Source organism: Engystomops pustulosus, chromosome 11 (genome assembly GCF_040894005.1).
Source record: "Engystomops pustulosus chromosome 11, aEngPut4.maternal, whole genome shotgun sequence".
In the NCBI taxonomy this organism is placed as follows: Eukaryota; Metazoa; Chordata; class Amphibia; order Anura; family Leptodactylidae; genus Engystomops; species Engystomops pustulosus.
This window is the reverse complement of record NC_092421.1, coordinates 79,009,507-79,029,343: the sequence shown is the minus strand read 5'-3', so window position 1 is coordinate 79,029,343 and position 19,837 is coordinate 79,009,507. Positions and strand designations below refer to the sequence as shown.

Genomic DNA, 19,837 nt, shown 5'->3' with positions numbered 1-19,837 from the left:
ATCCACTCCTTGCACCAAGGCTTGAAAAGTTGCCTGAAGACACGTCACCGAGGTGGCATCACTACAAACGGTCCGTACAGTAAATACAGTTTACCTGCCGTCTAATGGTCTTACCCTAGGGTATGACGTCTAGGTGTCAGTAAGGCACGAAATACAAAACCTCCTAGAAAGAAAGGTATTAAGTGCAATAAATAATAACTTTGTCCTTGGTGTAGCAAAAACAAAGGCTCTCCTCTTCAGATGAGGGACACAGTCCTTTGGTGAGGTAAGTCTGCGTCAGAAGAGGTGGGTGTTATCATAGCACAACAGGGGAAAAGTTCAGGACAGTTTATGACTTTAATTAATAAGGGAGAGTCCCAGGGAAGTCTCTGGCGATGGTTAGTGGGCACAGCAGCAATAACATATTTCACTGCAGCAAAGTTAGTGGGCTTCAGCCCATCAGGGAATTACTCACTGTCTCAGTCCAGAAAGCAATCGGTATCCATATCCAGTACCGGTGAGTTGTGGTGAGTCAACAGCCATCTGGGGACACCTGGTGGCAGTTCCAGGAACTGCAGGTTCGTCAGCGTTCTCACTGATCTCCTGACACTCAGGGAAGGGACCGCTGGCCTCCGGGTGTTGGTATCTCCAGCCGATGGATCTATAGGACCCATCATCACAGACGGATCCAAAAACAAATATATAGGCACTTGGCCTAGTGCCCTTTCAGCCTCCAACTCTTCCGGGGCTGGGTCATCACCCCATTGGAACGGAGCCACTGGAGGGTCACCTATCACTGGAACCTCGCGTTCTCTTCCCTCCTCAGCTGCTTTGTCTGCCGCGGAAGACCTGCGAGAACCCGCCACACCTGTCACCGGGGAATCCACCGGGGTATTTCCTTGGAGCTGGCCCAGTCCATGGATAGCAATGGGGCCTGTGCTCACAATGACAGTGCACGGGGCACTCACACAGGTCACCACCTGAGCCACCACAGGCTGGGGGGTAGCTGGAAGCTGCAGCCAGGAATCCTCTTCGTAGTGGTCCTCGTAGGCCTCCTTCTCAGAATCTGGGATCCGGATCACGCCAGAAGCCCTCCGTGGCAAAACGGAAACCCCGCTGCTGATCAAAGCAGTGGACTTGGCCTGTGGTCCGATTGTTTTGGACCCAGACTCCCTCATTCAACTGGCCTGCCACGAAACTCTGGCCTCCTTCTCCCGTCTGTGCTAATCAGAGACAGCGTCTCAGATGCCGGTGGAGGGTCTCACCTCTGCCCTGAGGCTGCGGGGGTGCCAGGAATTCCTGACCTGACACATCTATACAAAGGAACCCCCGACTGGACACATCTGTACAGAGGATTCACAAAGCCAAGCAAATCCTAAGAACAACTGGTGAGCGAGGATGGACCCGGCGATGCTACAGATGTAATGATCAGAGGGATTCAGGTCTCCTCTGCATCTCCAGGACCAGTGGACAATCACTGCAAAGCCATGGGTGACCAGTCCTATGAGAGCGGCCGCAGCTAGAGCCACCTGGAGGGTCGGGTGCATGATGGAGGCAGGAAGGTGCAAGACAGCTGGATGCAAAGTACAGGAGCATCGACTTACCTCCACAGCCAATGGCTCCACAAGGGGAAAACTACTTAGACAATCCAGGTGATATGGATACCTGGCAGTATATGTAGTATATGTAGTACCTGGTAGTATATCTGTGGTATATGGAGTATGTGTAGTATATGGAGTATATGTAGTATATGTAGTACTAGGTGTAAATTGAGAATATGGAGTATATGAGAAAAAGAGAGATCCGACAGGTCAGAGATGAGATATAAGTCACACTGACACTCTCCGCTCTGCTCCCTCACTTATAAGACAGTCAGTTCTGCTACATGCCTCCCTCCCCTGGATAAAGACCTTATCTGTGTGTAGATGGTAGAGGGAGTCACTGCACGCTGCTGCTTACAGTGCCTGTGTCTGAGATGGTCTTGTGATGCTGGGGTCTGTGTGTATTAGTAATACATGCTGATAGAGTGCAGGGGGCGCCAGATTCAGGATTTAGTGCATGTTCTTCATGAATCTGGCGCCCCCTGCACTGCTCTGACAGAGGGCACCACTTTTTTTTGATGCACCTTTAACCTGGGGCGTGCGATACACTTGTGTTGGACTTTGCATGATAAATGTGTTGTGCGGTTTGACTGAGCACCGGACGCCCCTTTATGTGCCGAAATTTGTGTAGCATAGAGTGCAGTGCGGCCGCAGCACAATTGAGACACATTATAAAGTGTAAGCTGTTTGTACATAAAAGAAAGTGCAAAATCCGACATAAAATTGCTGCAGGGGCTTTAAAGGGAACCTGTCACCAGAAGCAGAATATCAGTGGTGACGGGTTCCATATAATGATACATAGTGATATAGATGGAGAATGTTTCCTGGCTCCTGCTTGTGGGGGAATCATTCACCTTCTGATTCCATGGATTTTATGCATCGCCGGCAGCTGCTCTGTTCCTGGATCCCTGTGAAAGATGACGTGTAATATCGGGCTGGAGCTGGAACGTCTGGTCATGACGACCAAAGAAACCCAAATTAATGTAAATGTAGAAGTTTGTTGGTCCAAAATGGAGTCACATGCTCTGGGTTCATGCATATTTAGGCACTTACTAATATATTCTCCATTCTTCAATGTGTCAGGTCGGATGCTGGGGCCCCCTGACACTGCGGGCCCCATAGCAGCTGCTATTACTGCTATCGCTGTAGTTACGCCCCCGGCCCACAGTAAGCGACAGCAAGAAGTAATAAAGATGTTTTATTGTATTTATTTAATTACAAGACACAGAAAAAAAACCCTTCACAGGGGGCAAATGTACAGAAAGCCATATGAAGCCAAGTTATAATAAGACAAAGTGATGGAACCGATCCCGATGCATCAGAGAGGACTGTGCAGAAGTATGAAGACCCTTGACAGTATTACAATACATGAAATAATAGAACTGCTCAATTAATATCTGAAAAATGAGAAATAATCTGGACCTGGTCTATTGATCATTGATTGGTTATTTGTCATGAATGGAAATATCCTGGACTAAAACATCCTCCTCTCTACCTCCCGCTGGATTTTAGCCGCCATCTTTCGGAGTTTGCAGTTTCCTCTTATGAGCACAATCCCAAGTGCTGGAGCGTATAACATAGCGATGAAGTCACACAGAACTGATCGAGGGTCCGTGTGAGGATATAATAAAATCAGAGATATAATAGATGTGACAAAATACATGAGGATCAGCAGGAGCATAGACATGACGGTGGTGCCGGCGCGCCGGTGGGCCGCGATGAAGGCTCCGTCTTTGTTTTCCATGGTGTCTCGCATCCTGTTCATGTGTTTCATTAAGGAGACCAATAAACAAACTGCAGAAACCAAACTAATCAGCAGCGGATAAATATACCCAAAGCACAGAAGAAAGATCCGGTATAACACGAAGGACGTGTCGATGAGAGTGTTATTCACAAAGGACACGGAGCCGATATTAAGCAGTAGATTGCCAGACTTAGGGGTCAATTGTTCCTTCTTGATGCCAAACAGAGGGAACCCTATAAAGAAGACGCTAAGGATCGCTCGCAGAATGGCTTTCCGGAATGAGCTTTGGACTCTCCTCTGGTAGAATCTGAATAAGCAGTTTTTGGAGCTGACAATTCTTGTGCAGTAGAACAAGCACAGAAGAGCCGCCACTCTGAAGCTGCAGTGAGTGGAGATCATCTTCAGGGTGAAGCTGCTTTGGCAGAAGACATCAGAGTTTTTGAACAAGTCATAGAAACCACTGAATCCTGACCACAACTGGAGAAAGAGATTGGATACGGCAACGCTACACGTGAAGTAGTCAGCGGAGGTCAGAGAACGGCCGAGCCTCCAGTCGTGTACATTGACTACGACTACAAAGCCATTGGTGATGGACCCCAACAAAGTCATCAGAGACTGGACAGTGGTGAGAAGGATATCTGTAGGTGAAGACATGATGGAGACGTAAAGAAAAGTGTTGTCCATATAGATCAGAGACGGAGAGATGCAAAATACAGGAGCATTGAGTTACTTTCTCCACCAATGGTTGCTTAGTACTGACACACCAGATGTAGATGAGGGAGGGAGGAGGAAATAGGATCCATCAGCAGAAGCCATAAAGCTCACGCAGATTTATTAGTTATGTAATAATTAGAATAATAATTTCTACAGCAAAAATCAAAAGCTGAAAGTATACAATGAAGAGAACCAGCAGGGACAGCACCGAGCCCCCGGCCTGGAGGTGCACTGTCACGCCCATTTTCATACTAATTTACATTTGTTACATATAATGTATAAGGGACTGAAGTATAAGCCCAGCAGGACAACATAGAGCAAAGTGCAGCCAATGAGGATATAGAGAGAGAAATGTGTTGCATGGAGCATTTTCATACATTGTTACTACTTCTTACATTTCTGGAGGAGGTCTCCGGCTACGCTCCGCAGCTTGACATTTCCTTTAATCATTACAAGGCTGTGTGCGGCGGAGTAGAGCATTGGCGCACAGTAGCAGACGTATAGCAGGGGACTGTCCTTAGGAGGTAATTCTGTTAAAAGCAAAACTGAAAGCACAAAGTAGACGATGAAAAGAACCAGCAGGGACAGCACCGAGCACCCGGCCTGGAGGTGCGCTGTCAGGCGGATTTCATGGCCCATCCTCATACTCACTTGCATTCGTCTCATATGATGTATCAGCGACCGAAGTATAAGACCGGCAGCCAGGACAACGTAGAACAATGGGATGGAGTAGCCAATGAGGATGATGATAGAGCGATATATGTTCTGGTAGGAATACGCATTAATGGACCTGTTACATGGAGCTGACAGCTTATTACATTGTGTATTGTCATAGTCACTTCTGGTCCAGGCCAAAGGCAGACCCATCACCACACACAGGAGGATGGACCCGAAGATGGGGTACCGGTAATTGTGGGTCACATGTTTCTGAACCCAACGGAAAAGACAGTGCTTGAAGACTACGATCCTGCTGCAGTAGAACATGCAGAGAGCTGCGGTCAGCAGGAGGCTACACGAGCTGGACGTCACCTTCAGAGCGTTCATTAAGCGGCAGAAGAAGCCGTCTTCCTGGGCGAGGGAACAGATCCATTTGGCCAAGGTCCAGATCTGGAGGGAGAGGTTGGTTGCTGCCAAGTAGCACATATAGAAATCGGATTTGGTCAGAGGGACTGAAAGCATCAGGTCCATGACGTTGACTCCAAGGATGAAACCATTGGTGGCGAGTCCCACGAGGAAAGCCGAGACTTGGATCCCACTAAAGATCCACACGATGGAAGACGACATGGCGATAGCGAGAGTGGAAGGTGTGAAAGCAAGTTATAGAACAGGAGATTGATGCAAATGTGACGCGGATAGGTTTACCTCCAGGGTGAGGCCCATATCATGTCTTATATGGATGCAAATCTGACAAACCCTCACACAAACTGCATATCACAGTCTACAGCAACAACAAAACCCAAACTATTGTCTATGACGCAACAGAAACTCCCGAACCTGTGAGACCCCAATGTGACTGCTGACATCATCCAGCGCCCAGGTCTTTGGGTTGGGTCAGGACTCATAAGGTTCATGATGGACACATCCTGTAGGAGCTACAAGGGGACCCAAGCAAAGACCTGACTGATCTCTGCTCCTCCGGTGGTCAGACTGCAATGTGGAGACTTATCAGGAGATACATCGGGTCCTATAATCCACATTCAATGATCCAGAAGGTCCTTTTCCTTCTGAATACACTACATGTGAGCAACCTGGGGGATTAGGAAAGGAATTTAGTGGAATATCTGAAAGGAATAACAGAAGGGACAGTCAGTATAAAAATGTAGACAGATTGGGGAAACTGTCAGAAATGTCCGGAGGTAAAACCATTGCAGTTGTCCCTGGAAACCAGGTGTCATTATATAACCTGCTGTGAGAAAACGAAAGCCAAGATCTGATTGGTTGCTATGGGCAACTGGAACAGTTCTACCCCCCACACTTCTGATAAATGCCCCCCAATGACTATGAAGGTGAAGGGTTAGAGAGTGACTAGGGTGAGGGGCAGGAGGCCCTAAGCATTGTAAACAAGAGCTAACATGTGAGGTGCCATCACACAGGGGGCAGGGCCTGGATAGGATATATCAGGGGTGCACACCCCATGGCACAAATTTGTGCCCTTCATCAGGTCCAGGGGCCACATCAGTTATGGGTGGTGCACAATTCACCCCCATGGAGCTACTCACGGTACAAGACTGATCCACAAAGATCCAAGAAAAGGGGCAGGAGTTATTTGCTTTAGCGGAGCGCGCAACGCCGCTTTATTTTTTGTTTTGCTGTTCTCTCCTTGGACCAATGCACGGCATTAGTTATGTTTTTATCAGAAGGCTCTGTAAGTCTCTGTTCAGACTGACACCAGCGCGTTATTCACCAACCTTCTAGGACAATATTATAAAATAAGGTTTAAAATGGGCAAATCTCAATCCATAGCCAGACGCCAGATCAAGTTCTCACGACCCGGGGTTTCCAAGGCTTCTCATGAGTTGTTCCAGCAATGTCCCGGGTCGGGTGAACTTGTGATCTGGCGCCCGGCTATGGATTGAGATTTGCCCATTTTAAACCTTATTTTATAATATTGTCCTATAAGTTTGGTGAATAATGCGCTGGTGTCGGTCTGAACAGAGACATGCAGATCCTTCTGATAAAACTAGCGCCGTGCATTGCTCTGAGGGGAGTTGAGCAGCATTGGGTGCTCGGCTAGAGCCAATTCTTTGATGAAGGGCTCGCTGCTGCAGAAACACCTGACAAGTTCTCACCAATCCCGGGGCACCAGATGCCGGACCCACAGCGGCGACTACTTGTCAAATTTACTCAGCGCTCACAGCCACAAGCGCCCTGGGTCCTGACACCAACACATGCAACCGGCATCAGAGATGAGGAGTCAGGAGAGAGACAATTATCTGCTGCAAGGTCTCCATCATTGTCTGCCCTGAGAAGGGGAGGGGGGGGTGTGTGCCCCGTCATCTCCCCCTCGCAGGTCCTGACGACTCAGCAGCAGAGGAGCCCCTATATGCCTCTGCTGGCAGGACCTGCACACCCAGGACCTTCCTGGGGGATTATGGAGACGACAGATCAGAGTAACTGCAGCCCAGAAAACACAGGTCACACAATGAGAACAAAGGGACAGATTTATTTATTACACATCATCCACATTTCTCCTGTACAGGAAGTCACCAGGACCAAGGCGGCTCCACCGAGGTCCTGCAGACACGTAAACGAGGGACACATGACAAAGATAAACCGGAAGATGACACAGATTATTGCTTAGCATTGATGATGTCAATGAATTCGGGCTTCAGAGAAGCCCCTCCCACCAGGAATCCATCGATATCCGGCTGAGACGCCAAATCATGAGCCGTACCTCCCGTGACAGAGCCTAGGACGACAATACAAACCAAGTCACTCCAGAGCTGCACTCACTATTCTGCTGCTGGTGCAGTCACTGTGTACATACATGACATTACTTATCCTGTACTGATCCTGAGTTACATCCTGTATTATACCCCAGAGCTGCACTCACTATTCTGCTGGTGGTGAAGTCTGTCAGTAATACTTTACCTCCATAGATGATTCGGACCGACTGGGCAACTTGTTCAGAGACGTTGGACTTGAGCCACTCGCGGAGCTTTATATGCACCTCCTGGGCCTGGAGACAGAGCAGGGAGATTTTATCGGAGACCGACTAATGTGAATCCCTAGAGCCCAAACTCCCCAAAGAAAATACACCTCCCCAACACAATAGGCACCAACTGCTGCCAGCTGAACGCCAAGGGTCTCGGCACCACATTTATTGAAAGACTTGAATGTGCGTTTGCTGAGGCAATGCCAACGCCTGGCTGCAGTCCTGTACCCATCACAGGGGAGACAGCAGGTCATGGGGTCAACTACTCACCTGCTGGGGTGTGGCCGTCTTTCCAGTACCAATGGCCCAGACTGGTTCATATGCCAGGACAACCTTACACCAATCCTTTACATTATCTGTGGGAGAGGAAGTGACAACTAGAAATCACATTTCACCCAATCGTGAAGTTATACAAGTTATCGAGGAGTTATCGAGGAGTTATACACATTACATCATGAACCTGAACAGAGCCACCTCCCCCGCCCCCCCCCCCAAAAAAAAAAGTCAGCAAAATATGTCTACTATAATACTGCCCCCTATGTACAGGAATATAACTACTATAATACTGCCCCCTATGTACAGGAATATAACTACTATAATACTGCCCCCTATGTACAGGAATATAACTACTATAATACTGCCCCCTATGTACAGGAATATAACTACTATAATACTGCCCCCTATGTACAAGAATATAACTACTATAATACTGCCCCCTATGTACAAGAATATAACTACTATAATACTGCCCCCTATGTACAGGAATATAACTACTATAATACTGCCCCCTATGTACAAGACTATAACTACTATAAAACTGCATCCCTATGTACAGGAATATAACTACTATAATACTGCCCCCTATGGACAAGAATATAATTACTATAATACTGCCCCCTATGTACAAGAATATAACTACTATAATACTGCCCCCTATGGACAAGAATATAATTACTATAATACTGTGCCCTATGTACAAGAATATAACTACTATAATACTGCCACCTATGTACAAAAATATAACTGCTATAATACTGTCCACTATGTACACCGTACCGCTCCGTAGCCCGGGGAAAGATAGGACATGTTTATCTTTCCCCGTATTACGGCGCCGTTACTTTCTATGGAGAGGGGCGGGGATGAGCTGTGCTCACCTCCTCTTCTCCCCGCGCTGCCGTGTGCCGCCGTGCTACGGTGCGGTGGGCTCAGGGCAGTGTGAATTTAGCCTTAGCCAGTGTTTTTTGCTGTTATGAGAATTTGTTCTTTCAATAAACATCCCTCGGAACAGTTGAAGTTTACAGAGTTACAACCAATTATATTGACAACATGGGCTGCGTCAGGAAGGCGAGGGGTTAAGGATTTCTGAATGGCGACGCCTCAGTCTAGATTTCGGGAGCTCCTGTTCTTGTCGTTTAGTAGAACAGAAGAGGGAGGAGACTGGTACAGACTACGACTACACAGATCTAGATTGTAGTCTGTTACCTTGGAGACACATTGGCCCCTGTGTGATGCTGTGTGTACAGGACAGGGTTAAATATCCGGGTGCACAGGTAGTAACTCACCTGCGATGACCTTTGTCTGCTCAAACACGACTTTCTCTGTAATTCCAGCCTCGCGCTGATCCAGCTTCTCCCCAATGCAGGCGATGACCCCCAGACCCTCGGACTGGGCGTGCGCCACCTTCTGGCCAATCAGCTGCAGAGAAGAATCACAAGACGCCAATGAGCCTTATATACAGAGCGCAGACCCCCATACACCCCTCTGTATGGGGCGGGGCACAGGGCCCTATATACAGAGCGCAGACCCCCGTATACCCCTGTGCCTCTGCACCGGGCCTTATGGGAAGGGGCAGGTTTATGTGACCCCCAAACAAACCTCATCAATCCAAGCTCCTACACATCAACTGTGGAGCCGTGCCCCTCCTAGTGGCTGTATTCGGTATTGCAGAGGCCCAGGCACTAGGAGCCCCTCTTATGATTGCTGGGTCCGGTATAAGGGGAAGGATTGTCTCACCTCATCGGATTCCCCAAACACATGGCGCCTCTCGGAGTGGCCCAGGATCACCCAGGTGGCTCCCACGTCTTTGATCATGGCCGGACTGGAAGATAACAGCCGGTTATAGAGCGAGCACATGAGCGAGTCTACAGCGTATGCAGGCGATATAACGGCCGCACCTGATCTCCCCGGTGAACGCGCCCTTCGACACTTTGTAACAGTTCTGCGCGGCCACTGCAATTTTTGCATCGAGCTTCTGGCGGGAGAAGTCCAGGTAGATGGAGGGGGCACCGCAGACCACCTCTACAGGAGGAGAGAGGCACAGGTTATGTCCTGATCAGAGGAGCACTCACATCACACGACACCCACAGCCACTCACCGAGTGCAGCTCAGGCAGACAGCAGCACAACACAACATTTAGTTTCTGCCCCTTTAAATCTTTCACTATTTGCAGATTTAGAACAATCTCAGTGCAAGAAGATGCCAGCAAGGGCCCTGGTGCCGGACGTCTGTATGTAGGAGATCGAGCTCATTTATATAGCGCCATCATATTCTGCGGTGCTGTAAGCATCAACACTTAGGGGTTCAAGTAAATGGTTTTAGGGGAAATCAATGGTATACATTTCATGTTCTGTGGCTGCACAGGGGTTAATAATTACATAATCCCATAGTTTAAAGAGAACCCGTCATGCAAAATAACCCCCTAATCTAAATATATTTTCATACACTGCCATTAGAGAGCATTGCCTCTATCCCTTCATTGTCCCTCTACATGCCTGTAAACCTAAGCAATGAGGTCCTAAAGCTGTATGCAAATAACCTGTGAAATGTCCAATGAAGCATTAGCATATTCAAGCTGTCCAGCTTATTCATGAGTGGGAGGCACAGCCACACCCCCCATGCTTGACTGACAGCCTGTATAATGGTGTGAGGCTGTATAATGATGTGCGCCCCCTGCAGCCTGTGTGTAGGAGAGATACAACAGCTTCAGGCAGCCATGTTATAGCAGAACATGTCAGGTACTTGTGTAGCTGATGTCTGTGTCACATGTGTATTAGGAGGATGCAGCATGTCAGCAGATGCAGCACACACACCAGCAATGCTTTACTATACATTACACACAGACATGAGCAGGGGGAGGAGAGGGGAGGGGTAACAGGGGTGACATCACTGCCTCTGACCATGTGACCAGCCTCATTTACATAATAAAGAATAGACGAATTTATAATGATTAATGTATGAATTGACTAGATAAAGGCTGGGATGGGATCCTTGTGAGCTGCTCCAACAGGTAGTAGTGACAGGACTAGTGACAGACCTGATGACAGGTGTCCTTTAAGGAGCTGTGTGATAGTGGCACCCCCTCTGGCCATGGTCTATACTGGTATTGCAGCTCCGCTGTACAGATGGATGGAGCGTCAGTGAAATTTCGGCACAGCAGGTTTTGGAATCATCCGTGTTCCTCACCCACCCACAGGAATGCGGTTATGTCCTTCAGGTTCTATTTACTGGATTATTGGGTTTAAATTATTCCTTAGATTAAGTTGGGGCATAAAGTGTACAATGTGGGTAAAGTTCCCATTGAGTGACAGAAGCTGCAGCTCCGTGTGCTCCACGATGTGACTTACTGCTCCACACAGGACCTTACGAGGTCCTCAACGCTGCAAATCTTTAGACCAAACCCTGCGGACACCCAGACAGATGAGTTACACTGCTTGTTACCCCACTAGGGGGCAGTCTAGGGGGAACAGCTTTATAAGGCTCCTGAATGGCAGCTGCATGTGCACCACCACCTAGTGTCAGCGCCGTATGAGAGGCGACAGGGTGGTACCATACAAAATAAATGCAGAATTTTTTGGGTGCACAAGGAAACCAGACGCCACATGGAGGCCGTGCGCGGCACAAGACCAAGAGGCGACGGCACCTGCACTGACCGCACGTCACATCCAGAGGTAGGAAATTTACTGACAGCTGCTTGTGCACCATCAGGCCACGCAGCAGATTACCAGTCCAGTCATACAAGTACCAGAGTACAAGGTGCAGCAGAACCGCAGGTCCAGAAACATTCAGCATCATTGTAATGCGCTGCAGATGGAGAGTAGGGACCTGTTCACACCCCACAGCAGCCACCGCAGACAAAGAGGGAACCAGTCTGCAGAATCTGCCTCCCAGCCAGGGTGGAAGTTACTAGATGTTATAGAAGACCGGGGCATCCAAAACGACTCATCCGAGGTAAAATGCGACTCATTTCCCGATCACTTTTTTATAGTTAATTGTGTGGCTGTCACATCAGAGGAAGCTGAGAAAGGACATTTCATATCCGGCCCCCAGGGAGTAAAATCTGGTGACTAGATTGTCTGCAGCCCAGGACCCCGCAGCCCCCGCTCCTCACTGCTATTTCTAGACCACCTGTCCGTTTATTTTAGGCGCAGCAAAAGGTTAAGAGTCACGACCTTGATATCATCCCAAGTGCAGAGCGGACTGAAAGGTCAAGGCTGTTTTTAGGCCGTCTCAGGATTAAAGGTTAAATGTCACTTGTGTAACCCCCGCGCTCTCACCCCAGGGGCAGAGAACAAGAGCCGGAGGGCACATTGTGGTTACTGTCCCTTTAAAAGGGCTGACGCTGCAGAGCGGACGTGCAGAGCGTGCAGAGCCAGGAGGCTGCAGCACAGGGGCGGCACCAGGGACAGAGACCCGGGGAGCATGAGAGGTACTGTACTAGTGCCCATGGCATCACCCATCCCCCATAGAGAGGCCAGTGCCTGCAGAAGCCAGGGGGTATAAGGGGCACTGGACTACTGCCCCTGCCCCCTGGCATCAGCCCTCCCCATGTGCCCATTATTCTACATAGACATTGCACAAAGCTCCGAAGCCTCAGCACATCTTGGACTTTGTCCGGGTTCATCCATCACTGCTCAAGGTCAGGAGGAGCCGAGGCTTCTGGGCCGGAACCTCCCCCCATATACACACACACAAAATATAGATACAATGTAACAGCTTCACCATAGCAACAGGAAGTGACATTAACCCTGTCAGTGCAGAGCACCCACAGGATCAGGCTGCAGCGACACGATGGGGGTAGTAGTATCACCGGAAGGAGACAGATTATGCCCGGACAGGTACAAGAACTTACAGGGAAACCGGTCCTTAAAGGGCAGGTCCAGCACTTAGGAGGGGGGGGGGAGGTGGTAGGACACCGGGGGGCTGCAGCCCGTGCAGGAGCCGTTACCCCCGGGGCAGCCCCAGGCACCCACCTGTCTCTGCGCTGATCTTGCCGCTGTTCAGGATGTGGATCAGCTCCTCCAGACTCTTCTTGTCTCCGTTCATCTTCCAGTTCCCTCCCACGAAAAACTTCCTTAGAGACATGATGCGAGGAGAAAAGGATACAGAGGAGGAGGAGGCGGCACAGGGTGACAGGAGAAGCGGGGGATCAGCGCGGCCTTAAATACTCACCCAGGGCACGCCCACTCACCGGTCACGCCCACTGACGTTCTGACAGGCGGATGTACGTGCTCGGACTCCGAGCGCCATATTGATTGTGGGCAAAGCCCTCACCTGCCAGTAGTGGGGGGGATCTCCAAATCCTGTGATTGTGGGGGAAGCTGTGTATCACTGATTGCACGGAGTATAAGACCAGCAGGGGCCATGATGGGTCACAGTCATCGGGCATTTTTGGACGCGGCGATATATAACGTGTTTGTGATTTTTACTGTTTATCACATTTTATATCAGTTCTAGGGAAGGGAGGGGATTAAAAGTTTTTAATTTTTTACAGTTTTTTTGTACTTTAACCCTAGGTTGTCTCCTCATTCCCACCATATACTGTAATACTCCTGTAATACTCCTGCATTACTCCTGGAAATACTTCTGTAATACAATGGGCCACTGACTCATTGTAAAGAAACTGCAGATGCCAAACAGCGTCATAAAGACCCGAGGCTGTCATGGCAACCGATCGACGCCCCCCACCCCCCGATGGGGTCCCGGGAAGCGACTATTAGAACAAAGTCTTTTTAATGCTGCTGGCATTCAAAAGGGGTAATAACCGTGACCGGTTCCAGCACTGATAGCGTGTATTAGCAAAGGATGTTTGCTGCAATAGGCAGCAAACCCCAACTCTGTATGAAGAGGGCTCAGCCCACACAGCCCCTGCACTGTATATGTACATCGCAGAGCGTGAAGGAGTTAAAAGCCAACACTCTATTGTCATTAGTATTTTTGAGCCCCACCCACGATTGTCAAAAGTATTTCTTAGTACCGCCCCCTATTGTGCAAGTATACTAGAGTCCCGCCCCTATTGTTTCTACTATTTTTAAACCACTCCCACCATCCATTATTATCATCAGTATTTTTATATCTCCCCTCACCCAATCGTAGTCAGTATTTTTTTTAATCCCGCCCCCTGTACTGTCCAGTGTTTTTGAGACTCTCCCCTTTATTGCGGATGGATCTAGTGAAGCAGTTATGATCATCATTCACACAATGACATTTTAGGAGGATTTGGACTGAAAGTTGACTCTGCAGGGACCAAACCTCCCATTAGCAGAAAGAAGGTAAGACCCCCCCTGTACTGAGGAGCAAGAAGTGTCCACAGGAGAAGTGTCCATAGCTCATTCTTGTGATAAAACAAGTTTAAAGAACAACTGTAAAGATTTTTTTCCCCACAAATCAATAGCTCTTGGGATGTAAACAACTTTGCTTTGCTAGCCCCCTCAGATGACCTCAGTGCTGCAGGAGCTTCCTATGCTGATAAGCCCTAGAGCAGTGATGGTGAACCTTTTAGAGACCAAGTGCCCAAATTTCAACCAAAACCCAATTATTTATCACAAAGTGCCATAAAAGTAGCAAGTTATTACTAACTATTCTGCCACAACTTTCAATCGTTTTGGCCTCTTGACGACACCAATACAGTTGAAAGAAGAAATTTGGACTATTATTTTAGCTTCTTTTCAGGGTCCTCCTGTACAAAGAAGAAATGTGGGACCAGCACAAGGACCTCCAAAAATTATGAAGTCCTTTAGTCCTGCAGTCCCAAGTTGACAATTATGTGTAGTGCTGAAAGAAGCTTGAGTCTCCTGGGACTGCAGGAGGATTCTTTGAGCTTGTTTGGTGAACTCTGTGCTGGGTAAATGGTCTGGGTGCCCACAGAGAGGGCTCTGAGTGCCACCTCAAGCACCCGTGCCATAGGTTTGCCACCACTGCCCTAGAGTATAAACATATCTACAAACTCCTGGGGGGGAGGAGCTGCTGCTCACAGAAGAGAAGGTGATGTAACAGAGCTCTCTGTGTATGTAGCAGAGCTGGATGTAGATAAAAATGTTTCCTGCACAGCATAGTGAGGTACAAGACCTCCCCTGTTCCCTATCAGTCACAGTCTGTGATTTTACAGAACTTTCTCTGTCTCTCTCCTCTCCTCATGCTGCTCCCATCCCCCATCTTGTCATTGGTGATATCATCTGTGTGCAGATAAGCTATTAACCCTTAGTGCTCACACAACACAGGCTATAGACGGCATGTAACTACCACTTATTACATGTCTCCTGCTCCTACATGTGATGGAAGCTGCCAGGCATCCTGTATGTACTGTACATGTCCCGGGCTCCTCCATGTGATGGAAGCTGTCACCATATACATCCTATGTGTACTGTACATGTCCCCTGCTCCTCCATGTGATGGAAACTGTCACCATATACATTCTATGTGTACTGTACATGTCCCCTACTCCTCCATGTGATGTCACCATATACATCCTGTATGTACTGTACATGTCCCCTGCTCCTCCATGTGATAGAAGCTGTCAACATTTACATCCTGTATGTACTGTACATGTCCACAGCTCCTCCATGTGATGGAAGCTGCCGGGCTATCACCATATACATCCTTTATGTAATGTACATGTCCCAGGCTCCTCCATGAGATGGAAGCTGTCACCATATATATCCTGTATGTACTGTACATGTCCCCTGCTCCTCCATGTGATGGGAGCTGTCACCCTATACATCCTGTATGTACTGTACATATCCCCTCTCCTCCATGTGATGGAAGCTGCCGGGCTGTCACCATGTACATCCTGTATGTACTGTACATGTCTGCTGCTCCTCCATGTGATAGAAGCTGTCACCATATACATCCTGTATGTACTGTACATGTCCCGGGCTCCTCCATGTGATGGGAGCTGTCACCATATACACCCTGTATGTACTGTACATGTCCCCTGCTCCTCCATGTGATGGAAGCTGCCAGGCTGTCACCATATACATCCTGTATGTACTGTACATGTCCCCTGCTCCTCCATGTGATGGAAGCTGTCACCATATACATCCTGTATGTACTGTACATGTCTCCTGCTCCTCCATGTGATGGAAGGTGCTGGGCTATCACCATATACATCCTTTATGTAATGTACATGTCCCAGGCTCCTCTATGTGATGGTAGCTGTCACCATATACATCCTGTATGTACTGTACATGTCTCCTGCTCCTCCATGTGATGGAAGGTGCTGGGCTATCACCATATACATCCTTTATGTAATGTACATGTCCCAGGCTCCTCTATGTGATGGTAGCTGTCACCATATACATCCTGTATGTACTGTACATGTCCGCTGCTCCTCCATGTGATGGAAGCTGTCACCATATACATCCTGTATGTACTGTACATGTCCCCTGCTCCTCCATGTGATGGAAGCTGTCACCATATACATCCTGTGTGTACTGTACATGTCCCCTGTTCCTCCATGTGATGGAAGCTGTCGCCATGTACATCTTGTATGTACTGTACATGTCTCCTGCTCCTCCATGTGATGGAAGCTGCCGGGCTGTCACCATATACATCCTGTATGTACTGTACATGTCCCCTGCTCCTCCATGTGATGGAAGCTGTCAACATTTACATCCTGTATGTACTGTACATGTCCCCTGCTCCTCAATGTGATGGAAGCTATCACCATATACATCCTTTATGTAATGTACATGTCCCAGGCTCCTCCATGTGATGGAAGCTGTCACCATATATATCCTGTATGTATTGTACATGTCCCCTGCTCCGCTATGTGATAGGAGCTGCCAGGCTGTCACCATATACATCCTGTATGTACTGTACATGTCCCCTGCTCCTCCATGTGATGTCACCATATACATCCTGTATGTATTGTACATGTCCCCTGCTCCTCCATGTGATGGGAGATGTCACCCTATACATCCTGTATGTACTGTACATGTCCCCTCTCCTCCGTGTGATGGAAGCTGCCGGGCTGTCACCATGTACATCCTGTATGTACTGTACATGTCTGCTGCTCCTCCATGTGATGGAAGCTGTCACCATATACATCCTGTATGTACTGTACATGTCCCAGGCTCCTCCATGTGATGGGAGCTGTCACCATATACACCCTGTATGTACTGCACATGTCCCCTGCTCCTCCATGTGATGGGAGCTGTCACCATATAAATCCTGTATGTACTGTACATGTCCCCTGCTCCTCCATGTGATGGAAGCTGTCAACATATACATCCTGTATGTACTGTACATGTCCCCAGCTCCTCCATGTGATGGAAGCTGCTGGGCTATCACCATATACATCCTTTATGTAATGTACATGTCCCCTGCTCCTCCATGTGATGGAAGCTGTCAACATATACATACTGTATGTATTGTACATGTCCCCAGCTCCTCCATGTGATGGAAGCTGTCAACATATACATCCTGTATGTACTGTACATGTCCCGGGCTCCTCCATGTGATGGAAGCTGTCAGCATATACATCCTTTATGTACTGTACATGTCTCCTGCTCCTCCATGTGATTTCACCATATACATCCTGTATGTACTGTACATATCCCCTGCTCCTCAATGTGATGGAAGCTGTCACCATATACATCCTGTATGTACTGTACATGTCCCCTACTCCTCCATGTGATGTCACCATATACATCCTGTATGTAATGTACATGTCCCATGCTTCTGCATGTGATAGAAGCTGCCGGGCTGTCACCATATACATCCTGTATGTACTGTGCATGCCCCCTGCTCCTCTATGTGATGGGAGCTGCCAGGCTGTCACCATATACATCCTGTATGTACTGTACATGTCCCCTGCTCCTCCATGTGATGGGAGCTGTCCCCATATACATCCTGTATGTATTGTACATGTCCCCTGCTTCTCCATGTGATGGAAGCTGTCGGGCTGTCACCGTATACATCCTGTATGTACTGTACATGTCCCCTACTCCTCCATGTGATGGGAGCTGTCACCATATACATCCTGTATGTATTGTACATGTCCCCTGCTTCTCCATGTGATGGAAGCTGTCAGGATGTCACCATATACATCCTGTATGTACTGTACATGTCCCCTTCTCCTCAATGGGATGGAAGCTGTCACCATATACATCCTGTATGTACTGTACATGTCCCCTGCTCCTCCATGTGATGGAAGCTGTCACCATATACATCCTATATGTACTGTACATGTCCCCTGCTCCTCCATGTGATGGAAGCTGTCACCATATACATCCTGTATGTACTATACATGTTCCCTGCTCCTCCATGTGATGTCACCATATACATCCAGTATGCACTGTACATGTCCCCTGCTCCTCCATGTGATGGAAGCTGCCAGGCTGTCACCATATACATCCTGTATGTACTGTACATATCCCCTGCTGCTCCATGTAAAGGAAGCTGCCAGGCTGTTACCATATACACCCTGTATGTACTGTACATGTCCCCTGCTCCTCCATGTGATGGAAGCTGTCACCATATACATCCTGTATGTACTGTACATGTCCCCTGCTCCTCCATGTGATGTAACCATATACACCCTGTATGTACTGTACATGTCCCCTGCTCCTCCATGTGATGGAAGCTGTCACCATATACATCCTGTATGTACTGTACATGTCTCCTGCTCCACCATGTGATGTCACCATATACATCCTGTATGTACTGTACATGTCCCCTGCTCCTCCATGTGATGGGAGCTGTCACCATATACACCCTGTATGTACTGTACATGTCCCCTGCTCCTCCATGTGATGGAAGCTGCCGCCATATACATCCTGTATGTACTGTACATGTCCCCTGCTCCTCCATGTGATGTCCCCATATACATCCTGTATGTACTGTACATGTCCCCTGCTCCTCCATGTGATGGAAGCTGCCGGGCTGTCACCATATACATCCTGTATGTACTGTACATGTCTCCTGCTCCTCCATGTGATGTCACCATATACATCCTGTATGTACTGTACATGTCCCCTGCTCCTCCATGTGATAGAAGCTGCCGGGCTGTCACCATATACATCCTGTATGTACTGTACATGTCCCCTGCTTCTGCATGTGATGGAAGCTGCCGGGCTGTCACCATATACATCCTGTATGTACTGTACATGTCCCCTGCTCCTCCATGTGATGGAAGCTGCCAGGCTGTCACCATATACATCCTGTATGTACTGTACATGTCTCCTGCTCCTCCATGTGATGGAAGCTGCAAGGCTGTCACCATATACATCCTGTATGTAATGTACATGTCCCAGGCTCCTCCATGTGATAGAAACTGTCACCATATACATCCTGTATGTACTGTACATGTCCCCTGCTCCTCCATGTGATGGAAGCTGTCACCATATACATCCTGTGTGTAGTTTACATGTCCCCTGCTCCTCCATGTGATGTCACCATATACATCCTGTATGTACTGTGCATGTCCCCTGTTCCTCCATGTAATGGAAGCTGTCACCATATACATCCTGTATGTACTGTACATGTCTCCTGCTCCTCCATGTGATGTCACCATATACATCCTGTATGTACTGTACATGTCCCCTGCTCCTCCATGTGATGGAAGCTGTCACCATATACATCCTGTATGTACTGTGCATGTCCCCTGTTCCTCCATGTAATGGAAGCTGTCACCATATACATCCTGTATGTACTGTACATGTCTCCTGCTCCTCCATGTGATGTCACCATATACATCCTGTATGTACTGTACATGTCCCCTGCTCCTCCATGTGATGGAAGCTGTCACCATATACATCCTGTATGTACTGTACGTGTCCCCTGCTCCTCCATGTGATGGGAGCTGTCACCATATACATCCTGTATGTACTGTACATGTCCCCTGCTCCTCCATGTGATGGAAGCTGT

General features: G+C 48.3%; 3 protein-coding genes across 3 annotated transcripts; all 3 read right to left on the bottom strand.

The window, feature by feature from the left end:
- Window positions 1-3,054: 3,054 nt before the first annotated feature.
- On the bottom strand, window positions 3,055-4,008 carry LOC140105494 (taste receptor type 2 member 13-like). Its single transcript, XM_072129440.1, has one exon. It carries the CDS (start codon window positions 4,006-4,008, stop codon window positions 3,055-3,057), a length of 954 nt encoding a protein of 317 aa, XP_071985541.1.
- Window positions 4,009-4,422: 414 nt separating this feature from the next.
- On the bottom strand, window positions 4,423-5,322 carry LOC140105493 (taste receptor type 2 member 119-like). The gene has a single exon (XM_072129439.1). It carries the CDS (start codon window positions 5,320-5,322, stop codon window positions 4,423-4,425), a length of 900 nt encoding a protein of 299 aa, XP_071985540.1.
- A 1,859-nt stretch (window positions 5,323-7,181) lies between these two features.
- TPI1 (triosephosphate isomerase 1) lies at window positions 7,182-13,122 on the bottom strand. The gene is made up of 7 exons (XM_072129609.1): window positions 12,943-13,122; window positions 9,868-9,991; window positions 9,707-9,791; window positions 9,256-9,388; window positions 7,964-8,049; window positions 7,630-7,717; window positions 7,182-7,447 (listed from the first exon to the last, which is right to left on the bottom strand). The coding sequence occupies exons 1-7, from the start codon at window positions 13,052-13,054 to the stop codon at window positions 7,329-7,331; spliced, it is 747 nt and encodes a 248-aa protein (XP_071985710.1). The 5' UTR covers window positions 13,055-13,122; the 3' UTR covers window positions 7,182-7,328.
- Between the last annotated feature and the right edge of the window lie 6,715 nt (window positions 13,123-19,837).